This window comes from Notolabrus celidotus, chromosome 12 (genome assembly GCF_009762535.1).
Source record: "Notolabrus celidotus isolate fNotCel1 chromosome 12, fNotCel1.pri, whole genome shotgun sequence".
NCBI classification, from domain to species: domain Eukaryota; kingdom Metazoa; phylum Chordata; class Actinopteri; order Labriformes; family Labridae; genus Notolabrus; species Notolabrus celidotus.
This window is the reverse complement of record NC_048283.1, coordinates 7,626,383-7,641,198: the sequence shown is the minus strand read 5'-3', so window position 1 is coordinate 7,641,198 and position 14,816 is coordinate 7,626,383. Positions and strand designations below refer to the sequence as shown.

The 14,816-nt window shown below is 37.3% G+C and overlaps 1 protein-coding gene across 1 annotated transcript; it reads right to left on the bottom strand.

Annotated features, from left to right (window-relative positions):
• Positions 1 to 2,107: 2,107 nt before the first annotated feature.
• Positions 2,108 to 12,915, bottom strand: LOC117822700. The gene is made up of 12 exons (XM_034697563.1): positions 12,729 to 12,915; positions 10,691 to 10,731; positions 10,072 to 10,357; positions 8,510 to 8,553; positions 7,165 to 7,444; positions 6,566 to 6,594; positions 6,037 to 6,322; positions 5,668 to 5,708; positions 5,049 to 5,334; positions 4,646 to 4,689; positions 2,148 to 2,256; positions 2,108 to 2,115 (listed from the first exon to the last, which is right to left on the bottom strand). Exons 1-12 carry the CDS (start codon positions 12,781 to 12,783, stop codon positions 2,108 to 2,110), a joined length of 1,509 nt encoding a protein of 502 aa, XP_034553454.1. The 5' UTR covers positions 12,784 to 12,915.
• Between the last annotated feature and the right edge of the window lie 1,901 nt (positions 12,916 to 14,816).

Sequence of the window (14,816 nt, the reverse complement as noted above, 5' to 3'; positions counted from 1 at the left end):
TGCTCTATCACTCCACTCATATGAGATGGTTCTGAGGTGTTTCTGGGAGACAATCTGCTGTAGGAACCTCTTGAATTCATGTAGCTCCTTCTCACTCAAACAATGCAGGGTTTCTAAAAGCAGATGCCTAACAGCGGCCATTGTTGCTACCTGGAATAATCAGAACATACATGTGACTTTATTTAGTGAGAAGTGTTTCTCTTTACATTTCATCAGTACAGAAGTAGAGCTGGGAGTGTAGGATGGAGGAACTTTTCAGTATTTTATCAGTTGATGATGAAAAAGATCAGACAAAATGAACGAGCTGAAAATTCATCTCATCTATAATGTTATAAATATATATTTTTAAATTGTCAGACTTATTTACTACTGAAGAGCTCAACCTGAGACCTTAGAGTTTGACCTGAATGAAGCCGATCTCTTGTTAACACATTGATACAGTCAAATCTGTGAAGCAAACAGTCAGATGTGATATTACTCACTTTCTGGATCAGTGCACAGTGTTGTTCATCTGAGTGTTCCTCTGAGGAGAAAAGGGTTCAAAATAACTTATGAGAGATTCATCCAAAATCTGAGAACACACACTGGTATGAGTTGAAAAACATGACAGAATAACATTAAAGTCTCCTCATCAATGATGTATTAATTATGTTTTTATCCCCTCTCAGCAAATATTTTTTAGACTTCTAATAATAAAAAAATACATCTCTACAGAAATTGTGTCCTTATTGACTTACATGTAAACCTTATCACTTTTAAAGTAAAAACAAAAAGACAAAACATAAAGATTTATGGGTAAGTTTAGAGTCAGCTCTATGATTTGAAGTTGTTTTGGTCTTTATGGTCTTACTTTTGGATCTTGAGCTGGTGTCTGATAACCTCTGCACCAGATCAGTCCTCTTCATTTCTTCTAAAATCTCTCTGGTTGTCTCCACTGAGTGTTGGCCGCAGGTCATGATTATCGAAAACACACACAGCTGATGGTCTCTTCCATCAAGCAGCCAACAAGTCCTAGAATGGATACATCTAATACTGAATGAACGTTTCAGGATTGTCATGAATTCCTGAAGTTCCTCTTTACTCAAATCAGCCAGTGTTTCCATGAGCAGCTCCGTAACAGATGTCAATGTTTCAACCTGGTGAATTAGAGGGACATGATCAACGTGCAGTTTTAGATAAAAAGAAGTGGGACTCCTTTGGGCTTATCAATCAAAGTAATCATATAACTGACTGTACTTATATTCAAGTAGTTTACTGTTGTATTTTCACATTTAAATCAGCTTGTGTATCTGCATGGATTTCAGTGATAATTTCATGTCTACATCTTTTTTAAACTGAAAATGTGTTGTGTAAAGTGTTTGATTTAACATTACTCACTCTCTGCAGCCAGTCGGGCTGACTTTTCTCTGAGGAGAAATACAAAAAATCATGAAACTTGACAAACCATGAAATGCTTTGCTTGACATTATCATCAGATCAGAAGTTCATTATTTTGTTATCTTGAGACGACAAAGGTCTCAGGATACTGAGTACTTAAAGCCTGGATTCAATGATGAAGTCTAAATCTGGCATTAGATTAAAATCTCAGATCAATGAGTCCACATTATTGATTAATTGTGTTTTAATAAAAGTCTTTCACAGGCAGGATTCACATTGTGTCTTTCTGTTTGTCATACATTTAGATCAGTCATTAACTGAAGGAAGTATCAACCTGGCTGTCATTTTACAGTCTGCTGTATTTAAGTGATCCAGCTGAAAGTGTGAATATGTTATTTTAATGATAATACTCATTGTGTTCAAGAATCTGCCTCTCCACTGATAAATCAAGAAAAAGAGTTTTCTTATCTTTGGTTACTAAAATAATTAACTTGATATTGCAAGATATTTTTCTAACTATGAAGTATGAAATCTATTCATTTGTCATTTATGACACATATATATGGTTGTGTAAGGTGGCAGTGTCTTCTTTCTCTGACCTGTGAGTCCTGAGCTGGTCCCTGACAGCCTCTCAACCAGATCACTTCTGTTCATGTCCAGTAAAACCTCTTTGGTCACTTCCACAGGCTGCTGGTTCTTCACCATCAGATCCATCAGAACATACAGCTGATCAACCCGCTCTGTTTTGATCCACTGGATCTGTGGAAGGCTCTTCTGGAAGTATGTAAACTGTAGCAAGATCCGGAATTTATCAAGCTCCTTTAAACTCAAACTCCACAGTGTGTGGAAAAGAGTCCGTTCAACATTTTCCTTCACTTCCTACCAAAACAAAAGATACAGAAAGCAAGAATGTGATTTCTTAACTAGGGTGATTAAAAAAATCCTCAATGGTAATAAAGTCAGAGACGTTTGTTATCAGATTGATTTCATTTACTATAAATGGGTAAAATTGTTGTTCCATTGTTTAAACCTGGTATGCATAGATGTATTGTCTATGTATCAGGATCAGGGGTGGAGCTAGACTCTCAGCGCAAAGGGGGCGGAACATCCTCGAGGGGCCCTTCTGACAGTCAAATTCACAACTGGAAAACAGCTGATATATTTTCTTTCCTACTTATCAACAAAAAAAAACACAAATTCTCACTTATTGATCCAAGACAGCCCATAAAAGGCTACAGGTTGCTTGTCGAGTTGAAATGTTTCAGCTGCACCGAGGACAGCACACAGCACTCTACTGCATTGATTAAAGAATGGTTCAGCACCGACGAAGATGGACAGCAACAGGCAGGTGCATTGTCCAGTACTGTCTTTCTCAGGAATAACATTAACAGAAAATAGACGCAAAGGTTTAAACGCAATTTCAAAAGAAGTCTACAATACCTCAGGAGATGACACATAGGTGCCGAGATCCGTTAAACACGTCAGTTAAACATCAGTGTTAGGATCCATGGCTGACACAATGTCTCAAAAAGAGTGAAACTCCTCCACAACTTCCTCTGGCTTGGAGATGTCTTCTGAATAGAAACATGCAAGCTCTAGCATTTTCTTTTCTGCATCAGGGTGTCCAGTATCGTGAACAGTTTGGCCATTTCTCGATTCTCGAACTGCCCCACGAAAATATCGGGGATATAAAACTAAACCTCTGCTGAGAACAAAATGCGAACAAGGCCAGTCGATTCCCGTGCCGCTGCTGTGACCTCACATCACAGCTGATAGAGGGGAAAGCCCTGACCTAACACCTGCTGAGCTGAAGTCCGAGATCGAGCACACCTGTTAGGAGCGAGAGTGACGCAGTAACATGCAGGCATATTTCCAACACCGATTCTAATAAATATAGGCACTGGGGATGTAAATTTCAAGTATTTTCCGTGATCCTTCTTTGGAAATGTTAACGATCAATTATTGATTAATCATTAAAAAAAACGTACATTTTATTGAGAAAAATAATTATGTGAACGCAGTCAGGTGTCAGCCGGGAGTGCAACCGGGTCATAATTAGTCCGGCAGCGGAGAAAAAAAGAGACCTGTCACTCAGCCGCAGCCCCCAGCTAAGCGTCTCCGCTGTGCGCAACAGCTGTAGTCAGCGGATTCACATCGAAACATGCTTTAAACATAAAACACCTCCCTGATAGCTGAACCAAATATAAGACCACATGATGTTTGTTCCACGTGATCAAGTCCAAACAAAAATGTGTTGGCCGAATGATATAGTTAATGGAACTTAGGCTACCCACAGTGGTAAGATGTAGAAAAAACGCCCAGTTCATTTGTAGCCTCCAAGGCGATTATTACAGGAGGATTACAATGGTAGGTTGCTTTAAATTGAAAACAGATATATGTGTGTGCCCTGTTGACTGATATAGGCCTGTTGGTTAAGAGTTTGGTATTCACAGACCGGAGTGGCCAATATGTATCTGGTGTGACTCATCAATTTAGTGATGGTGAGCTAGTAGGCCCGGTGTTGTAGCCCACTGTAAGATTTTAGCACATGGAAAAAAATGATGGTCTTTATATGAGGAGAAACACAAGAGCTGTATAGAGACTGAATATAAAAATAAATATAAAGATATTTTATTGTGAATCACCTAAGGAGGCTTTAGAAGCAATCATTTTCAAACAAGACTTCTTCAGTATGTGAGAGATGGTTAACTTGTTTTTTTAAATTTGAACGATTTAATTAGTTTTTCCTCAGGATAGTGGAACAAAGGCCTGAATGACTCCAACAATGTTCACTGATGTTGGTATAAAAATATTTTTGGTCATCGCCCAGATGTGGGAAATACAAAAAAAAGAAAAAGAAAAAGAAAAAGAAAAAAAGAAAGAAAAATCATCAGTATCAACTATCAGCTACGACGTCAGCCTAAATATTTAAATCAGTATTAGCTCAGATTTTCTAGGTGTATCAATAATGTGTATTTTTGGCTGCAGCAACATCAGAGTCTCCCTCTGACACTTTACCCTAACACGCCTGTTCACAGATTACTGCCCCCTGACTTGACTCAGCATATTTCTGCTTCTCTTCATCAGCTCAAATACAACCTCCTGCAGTACTTAACATTACACATTTATTTTCTTAATTCAGAGGTGGATAACATTAATCCAACAGAGCTCAACTTTTGTTTAGTTTAATCACATATAATGTTTAGGACTGATGGTCTTCAGTCTGCATCGAGAAAATTAAAACCATGTCATGAAAAGTCAGACTCACTTCTGCTGCAGGTGTGGGTTGATGTTTATCCACAGAGTGTTTCTCTGGAGAGAAAAGATATAAAACAAAGACTCAGAGGAATATTATCTACTTCAACAAAGACTTTCATTTACTTTAATACACCTCTGTTGATTTAAAAGGTGATATAACAAGTTCACTACATGAAGACACTTCCTCAACACCTTCAAATGTAGACATTAAAATACAACTCATTATTTAATTGTTAAATGAATCATTTCAATGATCTATTCCTCTAGGTTTTCACTGTTTGAGATGTTGGAGATGAAGGGGTCACAATTATTTATTTATTTATTCATTAATTCAAATTCACAGTTCTGTTTAAAAGACATCAAAAGTAAATCAGTCACAATTCATTGTGATGTTTTTGGTTTCTTTGTCTTACCTTTGAGTGTTAAGCTGGTCTCTGACAGAATCTGCATCAGATCAGTCCTGTTCATCTTCTCTAAAACCTCTCTGGTCAGCTCCACAGATTGTTGCCCGTATGTCTTCATCATCAGATCCACTTTGCCTGCTCTGTCTGTTTTGTAACTCCACTCATATGAGATGGCTCTGAGGTCTTTCTGGGGGACAATCTGCTGTAGGAACCTCTTGAATTCATGTAGCTCCTTCTCACTCAAACAATGCAGGGTTTCTAAAAGCAGATGCCTAACAGCTGCCATTGTTGCTACCTGGAATAATCAGAACATACATGTGACTTTATTTAGTGAGAAGTGTTTCTCTTTACATTTCATCAATACAGGAGTAGAGCTGGGAGTGTAGGATGGAGGAACTTTTCAGTATTTTATCAGTTAAGGATGAAAAAGATCAGACAAAATGAACAAGCTGACAATTCATCTCATCTATAATGTTATAAATATAAATTTTGGTTTTGTCAGACTTATTTACTGCTGAAGAGCTCAACCTGAGACCTTAGAGTTTGACCTGAATGAAGCCTGATCTCTTGTTAACACATTGATTCAGTCAAATCTGTGAAGCAAACAGTCAGATGTGATATTACTCACTTTCTGGATCAGTGCAGAGTGTTGTTCATCTGAGTGTTCCTCTGAGGAGAAAAGGGTTCAAAATAACTTATGAGAGATTCATCCAAATCTGAGAACACACACTGGTATGAGTTGAAAAACATGACAGAATAACATTAAAGTCTCCTCATCAATGATGTATTAATTATGTTTTTATCCCCTCTCAGCAAATATTTTTTCAGTCTTCTAAAAGGAAGAGAAAATACATTCCAATAGAAATTGTATCCTTATATACTTATATTTAATCTGTATCATTATAAAGTAAAAGGAAAGAGAAAAAACATAAAGACTTATGGGTAAGTTTAGAGTCAGCTCTATGATTTGAAGTTGTTTTGGTCTTTATGGTCTTACTTTTAGATCTTGAGCTGGTGTCTGATAACCTCTGCACCAGATCAGTCCTCTTCATTTCTTCTAAAATCTCTCTGGTTGTCTCCACTGAGTATTGGCCTGAGGTCATGATTATTGAAAACACACACAGCTGATGGTCTCTTTCATCAAGCAGCCTCCAAGGATCATCAGAGGTTAATCTAAATCTGAATGTATGTTTCAGGATTGTCGTGAGTTCCCGAAGTTCCTCTTTACTCAAATCAGCCAGTGTTTCCATGAGCAGCTCCATAGCAGATGTCAATGTTTCAACCTGGTGAATTAGAGGGACATGATCAACATGCAGTTTTAGATAAACAGATGTGGGAGTACTTTGGGCTTATCAATCAAAGTAATCATATATCTGACTGTACATATATTCAAGTTTTTTACTATTGTATTTTCACATTTAAATCAGCTTGTGTATCTGCATGGATTTCAGTGATGATTTCATGTCTACATCTTTTTTAAACTGAAAATGTGTTGTGTAAAGTGTGTTTGATTTAACATTACTCACTCTCTGCAGCCAGCCAGGCTGACTTTTCTCTGTGGAGAAATACAAAAAATCATGAAACTTGACAAACCATGAAATGCTTTGCTTGACATTATCATCAGATCAGAAGTTCATTATTTTGTTATCTTGAGACGACAAAGGTCTCAGGACACTGAGTACTTAAAGCCTGGATTCAATGATGAAGTATAAATCTGGCATTAGATTAAAATCTCAGATCAATGAGTCCACATTATTGATTAATTGTGTTTTAATAAAAGTCTATCACAGGCTGGATTCACATTGTGTCTTTCTGTTTGTCATACATTTCGATCAGTCATTAACTGAAGGAAGTATCAACCTGGCTGTCATTTTACATTCTGCTGTATTTAAGTGATCCAGCTGAAAGTGTGAATATGTTATTTTAATGATAATACTCATTGTGTTCAAGAATCTGCCTCTCCACTGAGACATTAAGAAAAAGGAGCTTGTTATCTTGAGTTACTAAAATAATTAACTTGATATCACAAGATAGTTTTCTAACTATGAAGTATGAAATCTATTCATTTGTCATTTATGACACATATATATGGTTGTGTAAGGTAGCAGTGTCTTCTTTCTCTGACCTGTGAGTCCTGAGCTGGTCCCTGACAGCCTCTCAACCAGATCACTTCTGTTCATGTCCAGTAAAACCTCTTTGGTCACTTCAACAGGCTGCTGGTTCTTCACCATCAGATCCACCAGAACATACATCTGATCAACCTGCTCTGTTTTGATCCACTGGATCTGTGGAAGGCTCTTCTGGAAGTATGTAAACTGTAGCAAGATCCTGAATTTCTCAAGCTCCTTTAAACTCAAACCCTTGAGTGTGTGGAAAAGAGTCTGTTCAACATTTTCCTTCACTGCCTAAAAAACAAAAAGGATACAGAAAGTAAGAATGTGATTTCTTAACTAGGATGATTAAAAGTATCCTCAATGGTAATAAAGTCAGAGACGTTTGTTATCAGAATGATTTCTGTTACTATAAATGGGTAAAATTGTTGTTCCATTGTGTAAACCTGGTTTGCATAGATGTATTGTCTCTGTATAAGGATCTTCTGATATCAGCCCTGTTGACTGATATCGGCCTGTTTGGCCTGTTGGTAAAGAGTTTGGTCTTCACAGACCGGAGTGGCCAATATATATCTGTTGTGACTAATCAATTTAGTGATGGTGAGCTAGTAGGCCCGGTGTTGTAGCCCATTGTAAGATTTTAGCTCATGGAAAAAATAATGGTCTTTATATGAGGATAAACACAAGAGCTGTATAGAGACTGAATGTAAAAATAAATATAAAGATATTTTATTGTGAATCACCTAAGGAGGCTTTAGAAGCAATCATGTTCAAACAAGACTCCTTCAATATGTGAGAGATGGTTAACTTGTTTTGTACATTTGTGCGATTAAATGAGCTTTTCCTCAGGATAGTGGAACAAAGGCCTGAATGACTCAAACAATGTTCACTGATGTTGGTATGAAATATGTGGGTCCGTCGCCCAGATGTGGGAAATACAAAAAAAAAAAAACACAAATACAAAAAAAGAAAGAAAAAACATCAGTATCAACTATCAACTACGATGTCAGCTTAAGCATTGAAATCAGTATCAGCTCAGATTTTCTAGGTGTATCAATAATGTGTATTTTTGGCTGCAGCAACATCAGAGACTCCCTCTGACACTTTACCCTAACACGCCTGTTCACAGATTACTGCCCCCTGACTTGACTCAGCATATTGCTGATTAACTTCATCAGCTCAAATACAACCTCCTGCAGTACTTAACATTACACATTTATTTTCTTAATTCAGAGGTGGATAACATTAATCCAACAGAGCTCAACTTTTGTTTTGTTTAATCTCATATAATGTTTAGGACTGATGGTCTTCAGTCTGCATCGAGAAAATTAAAACCATGTCATGAAAAGTCAGACTCACTTCTGCTGCAGGTGTGGGTTGATGTTTATCCACAGAGTGTTTCTCTGGAGAGAAAAGATATAAAACAAAGACTCAGAGGAATATTATCTACTTCAACAAAGACTTTCATTTACTTTAATACACCTCTGTTGATTTAAAAGGTGATATAACAACTTCACTACATGAAGACACTTCCTCAACACCTTCAAATGTAGACATTAAAACACAACTCATTATCTAAATCATTCACCTCCCATCCAGTCCCCGTCACCACAGGTGTGCCCCAGGGCTCTGTCCTGGGGCCCCTGCTGTTCATCATCTACCTCCTCCCCCTTGGTCACATCTTCCGTAAACATCATATTCACTTCCACTGCTACGCGGATGACACCCAGCTCTACCTCTCCACTAAACCTGACTCCTCACTTCCACCTTCTTCCCTCACTGATTGTCTCCTTGAAATAAAATCTTGGTTCACCTCAAACTTCCTCAAATTAAACAGCAATAAAACTGAACTTCTTCTAATTGGCACAAAATCTACATTAAACAAACTCCATAATTTCTCTATTCCTATCGACAACTCGCCCCTCTTCCCCTCCCCTCAGGTTAAGAGTCTGGGTGTCATCCTCGACAGCACCCTCTCCTTCACCTCCCATATCAACCACGTCACCCGGTCCGCCTACTTTCACCTCCACAATATTAACCGTCTCCGTCCTTCACTCACTCCCCACTCCACTGCCATTCTTGTTCACAGCCTCGTCACCTCCCGTTTGGACTATTGCAACTCCCTTCTGTTTGGTCTCCCCCACAAAACCCTCCACAAACTTCAACTGGTTCAAAACTCAGCCGCCCGTATCATCACACGCACCGCCTCCATCCACCACATCAGACCCATCCTGCAACAGCTCCACTGGCTCCCCATCACACACCGGATCAACTACAAAATACTTCTCCTCACCTTCAAATCCATACACAACCTCGCCCCTCCATATCTCTCTGACCTCCTCCATACTGCCACACCCGTCCGCACCCTCAGATCCTCCTCCTCCATTCACCTCACTGTCCCCCCTGCTCGCCTTGTTACCATGGGGAGCAGAGCGGCAGCTCTGGAACTCTCTCCCACCTGACCTCCGCAACACTGACTCACTCCCACATTTTAAATCCAAACTCAAAACCCATCTGTTTAAACTGGCTTATTCCATCTGACCACAACTCCTCTGTCCACTCACTTTAAACTTTTTAAATTGTGTTTTATTTACTGTTTGCTATTTAAACTCTGTTTGTTTTTAATGTTGTAAGGTGACCTTGAGTGCCAAGAAAGGCGCCTATAAATAAAATGCATTATTATTATTATTATTATTATTATTATTATTATTATTATTATTATTATTATTATTTAATTGTTAAATGAATCATTTCAATGATCTATTCCTCTAGGTTTTCACTGTTTTAGATGTTGGAGATGAAGGGGTCACATTTATTTTATACATTTATTCATTCATTCAAATTCACAGTTCTGTTTAAAAGACATCAAAAATAAATCAGTCACAATTCATTGTGATGGTTTTTGGTTTTCTTTGTCTTACCTTTGAGTGTTAAGCTGGTCTCTGACAGAATCTGCATCAGATCAGTCCTGTTCATCTTCTCTAAAACCTCTCTGGTCAGCTCCACAGATTGTTGCCTGAATGTCTCCATCATCAGATCCACTGTGTAAGTTCTGTCTGTTGTTTGACTCCACTTATATGAGACGACTGTTAGGTCTTTCTGTGAGACAATCTGCTGCAGGAACGCCATGAATTTATGTAGCTCCTTCTCACTCAAACAATTCAGGGTTTCTAAAAGCAGATCCCTAACAGCGGCCATTGTTGCTACCTGGAATAATCAGAACATACATGTGACTTTATTTAGTGAGAAGTGTTTCTCTTTACATTTCATCAATACAGGAGTAGAGCTGGGAGTGTAGGATGGAGGAACTTTTCAGTATTTTATCAGTTGATGATGAAAAAGATCAGACAAAATGAACAAGCTGAAAATTCATCTCATCTATAATGTTATAAATATATATTTTTATTTTGTCAGACTTATTTACTGCTGAAGAGGTCAACCTGAGACCTTAGAGTTTGACCTGAATGAAGCCTGAGCTCTTGTTAACACATTGATTCAGTCAAATCTGTGGAGCAAACAGTCAGATGTGATATTACTCACTTTCTGGATCAGTGCAGAGTGTTGTTCATCTGAGTGTTCCTCTGAGGAGAAAAGGGTTCAAAATAACTTATGAGAGATTCATCCAAAATCTGAGAACACACACTGGTATGAGTTGAAAAACATGACAGAATAACATTAAAGCCTCCTCATCAATGACGTACGACGACTTAAATGTTTTTCCCCTGTAAATAAATATGCAGTATATTCCTAGAAAGATGGTCAATTTAACATATTGGGATTAAATGACAGGATAAGTGTAGTAAAAATTAACATCTTGTCAGAACTATTATACTCATTCTTGTCTCTGTCTATAATTGTTCCACAAGCTCAATTTTTTAAACGGGATAAGCTCATTAAGAATTATATGAAAGGTAAACGACCCAGAATACAACTGACAAAAGACGAAGAGGTAATAACACCTCTGAATCTAAAATAATATTTTAACGCTGTTTTAACAGTGACAGCTAATCTACTAGACATGAATAATAACGAGGTCTAAAACGAACAAGGTAAACTTCTCCCATCCCACAGGCTCAGATCACTCAGCTTCTTTGTAAACCCTCTAACACACTTATATTATTATTTTTCATTTAATTGATTAGTTTAAATAACTTTAATTTGAACTCATAATTTGACTTCTAATTAATCATTTTCTATCTTGTCTTTAGTTTTTTTTAAATTCATTGAAACTAGTCAAGTTTCTTTTTAAAGGGGACATATCATGCTTTTTTCATCAATATATATTGGTCTAAGAGGTCCCAAAAACATGTATTTAAAGTTTATGCTCAAAAAAACACTTTGAAATCAGATTTTGGCATGCCTGAAAAGTCCTTTTCTTCATTCCTCATCAGAACACTCTGTTTTCCCTCTGACCACGCCCCCTCCGGAAGTGGATGTGCCTCGGCTCTCCAGCACGTTGATCTAATGTTTACATGTTGGCTGAATATACACGGCTGCTCAGAGATCGCGTTACTTCAACCCTCTGAATCTGATCCTGACGGAGAGGCGCCTGTAGCAGGACCTTTCTGAAGGATTGGTCACAGATTTAGTGTTTCTTGTTGTTTTATTTATCAGTATGTAGACGTGTGTCTTGGTACACAGCTACGAGCATGTAGCTATGTGGCTATGCTAACTAGCGCTAGCACTTATCCATGATAAATCATCCACTAGATCTTCAAATCTGCAGACGTGGGGAGTAAACCCGACCTCTGCCAGAAAGGCAGCGGGACCTTTTATGAAGGATTGGTCACAGATTTAGTGTTTCTTGTTGTTTTATTTGTCAGTATGTCGACGTGTGTCTTGGTACACAGCTACAGCTACAGCTATGAACATATAGCTATGTGGCTATGCTAATTAGCGCTAGCACTTATCCATGACAAATAAAAATCATCCACTATATCTTCAAATCTGCAGACGTGGGGAGTAAAACCGACCTTTGCGTTTATTAAGAAAGCCTACAACTAGCATGCCTCCCTCCTAAGCTCCTTGTTGGCACATATTTGTGCAGGTAATGAAAAACGGGGGAGGGATTCAGTATTATTTTATACAGTCTATGGGCTGAACAAGCTCCGAGCTCTGACTCCGTGACAGACCGGATATTGTTGTTACGTAACAAAAACACGGAAGTCTGAAACGGCTCGTTTCACACACATTTACAGAAAGGTGTAGAAATCAAAACAGGGGCAGAATGGATTTTTTTCATTCTTGGGGGGTTTGTAGACATGCCAGGGACACATATTTCAGGTAAAGAACCATTCAAAAGTCAATTTTGCATGATATGTCACCTTTAATACAGCTCTGTGTTCAAATTTACTTTACTTCTTCTTAAGGAAAAATTAAGCTGTATACTGTATTTCTATGGCATTGATGTTTGGCATTAATGACAAAACAAAATTAAACCAGATTAAAAGAAATCCATATACTGTATATATATATATATATATATATATATATATATATATATATATATATATATATATATATATATGTTTAAAACCAGCTCTATGATTTGAAGTTGTTTTGGTCTTTATGGTCTTACTTTTGAATCTTGAGCTGGTGTCTGACAACCTCTGCACCAGATCAGTCCTCTTCATTTCTTGTAAAATCTCTCTGGTTTTCTCCACAGAGTTTTTGCCGCAGGTCAGGATTATCAAAAACACACACAGCTGATGGTCTCTTCCATCAAGCAGCGACCAAGGATGGTAATGCGTATATCTAAAACTTAATGAACATTGCAGGATCGTCGTGAATTCCTGAAGTTCCTTTATACTCAAATCAGCCAGTGTTTCCATGAGCAGCTCCATAACAGATGTCAATGTTTCAACCTGGTGAATTAGAGGGACATGATCAAAATGTAAAAGTATAATTTGTTTGCTGAAATGAAAAATGATATTTCTTTTAACATCACACAAATGTCTGTTTTATATTCAGAGATAAGGGAGTACATATCCCATCTCAACCAGGGTTATCATGCAATTGACAATAATTATATATCAAGTAAGATATCTGGTTTTTATTCTTTCTAATAACGCCTTGAAATTCTGCATAGATTTCGTTGGGTTTATGAGGCACATAATCAGTATTTATCTTATTCTACTGTCCTGAAGTAAGTTTTTCAATATATATAGATTAGATAATATAGACTGCAATTGCATTCTAGATTTTCTAAGAAAGTGTCTGGTAACCAGTTGCATATTATTAATGTAAAGTGAGAAATAAAGTATTTTTTTGTTTTTGAAAACTAAATCTCTGGTTAATAGAAAAAAATATAAAAAAATAAAAACTTAATACTTGTAAGTTTCCATCTTCATTAACTTACAACAAAACAAAAGAAAAAACAACTTAAAAAAACAACTTAAAAAAACAAAACAATGGAATGTTTATTATGTACAAACAAAGGTAGAGGGTTGATCAGTTCTTCACATCATTAAGCTCTGTGAGAAACATTTTCAAATGAAAATGTTCAAGATCTGTCATATCAAAGCTGCACTGTGTAAAGTCAGTGTGAAGTGTCATACTCACTCTCTGGATCAGTGAAGGCCACTGTTTATGCACCAAGTGTTTCTCTAAGGAAGAAGAGAAAAGAAAGATCTTTTTTTCCTTATTGTGTATAAAAACTTAAAACTCATGAAGGATTTAATCAGAAAGTCACTTCAAAGTCAACTTAACAGCAATCATAATATAGAGCAATAATCACAAACTTAAAACATCTCATTAATTTTATTGAAAGCTGCACATGTCCAAGCTGATGCCCTTTTTGACTTAATCAAACACAGACCTTGTGATATAATTTGTTGTATTGTATGAAAGTTTTGAGTTTTTCTTCCATGTTATCTTCTTTGTCTTACCTTTGGTTCCTGGGCTGCTGTCTGACAGTCTCTGCACCAGATCAGTCCTGTTCATCCTCTTAAAAACATTTTCAGTCAACTCCACACACTCCTCACTGTACGTCTCCACCATCAGCTCCACTATTTCCTCTGTGTTTGTCACTTTTGCACGGCTTTTTGAAAGGAGTGGGACGCCTGTCTCCAATTCAACATTCAAGTTGAAATCTTCCAGCTCCTTAGAACTCAAATCTTTCAATACCTCAGATAGGACCCTCTTGGTCGTCATCTTTTCAACCTGGAAAATGAAAAATGATATCAGACAACATACAGGATAGGGTGTTTGCTACATTCTTGACATCTCTTTATTCTTTTTTGTAATTATAATGTCAGGTTAGGGTTAGGTTAAGCTTTGGAACAATGTTTTAGTAAGTGTTCAATCTGCTCAGACAGCTTCTGCTTTTATATCCTGTCTGACTCATTTTTACAGAATTCACATTCACAAGGCAATACTCTCACTGATACAACTTACATTTAGCATATTCATTTCAGACTCTTCGTTTTAGTAGAACATAACTTTGTGGGTTTCATATCATTAACACGTAACGTATTAAGTGTTGTTAATCTAGCGCTACTTTCATACTATTTTCTTACTTTAGTTTTATTAACTAAAAACTGACACAAACATACTTTAGCGATCATTATCCTCTAGTGCAGGGGTGTCAAACATGCGGCCCATGGCCCAAAACCGTCTCGCTGGAGGTTCCAATCGGGCCTGCAGAACAACTTTTCAAAGTAAAAAA

Coding starts and splice junctions, on each gene's coding strand:
- LOC117822700 (XM_034697563.1), bottom strand. CDS start 12,783: ATGAAGAGGACTGATCTGGTGCAGAGGTTGTCAGACACCAGCTCAAGA. Junction 10,358..10,690: donor ACTCTGCACTGATCCAGAAA/GTGAGTAATATC, acceptor TGATTATTCCAG/GTAGCAACAATGGCCGCTGT. Junction 6,595..7,164: donor GACCAGCTCAGGACTCACAG/GTCAGAGAAAGA, acceptor ATTTCTCCACAG/AGAAAAGTCAGCCTGGCTGG.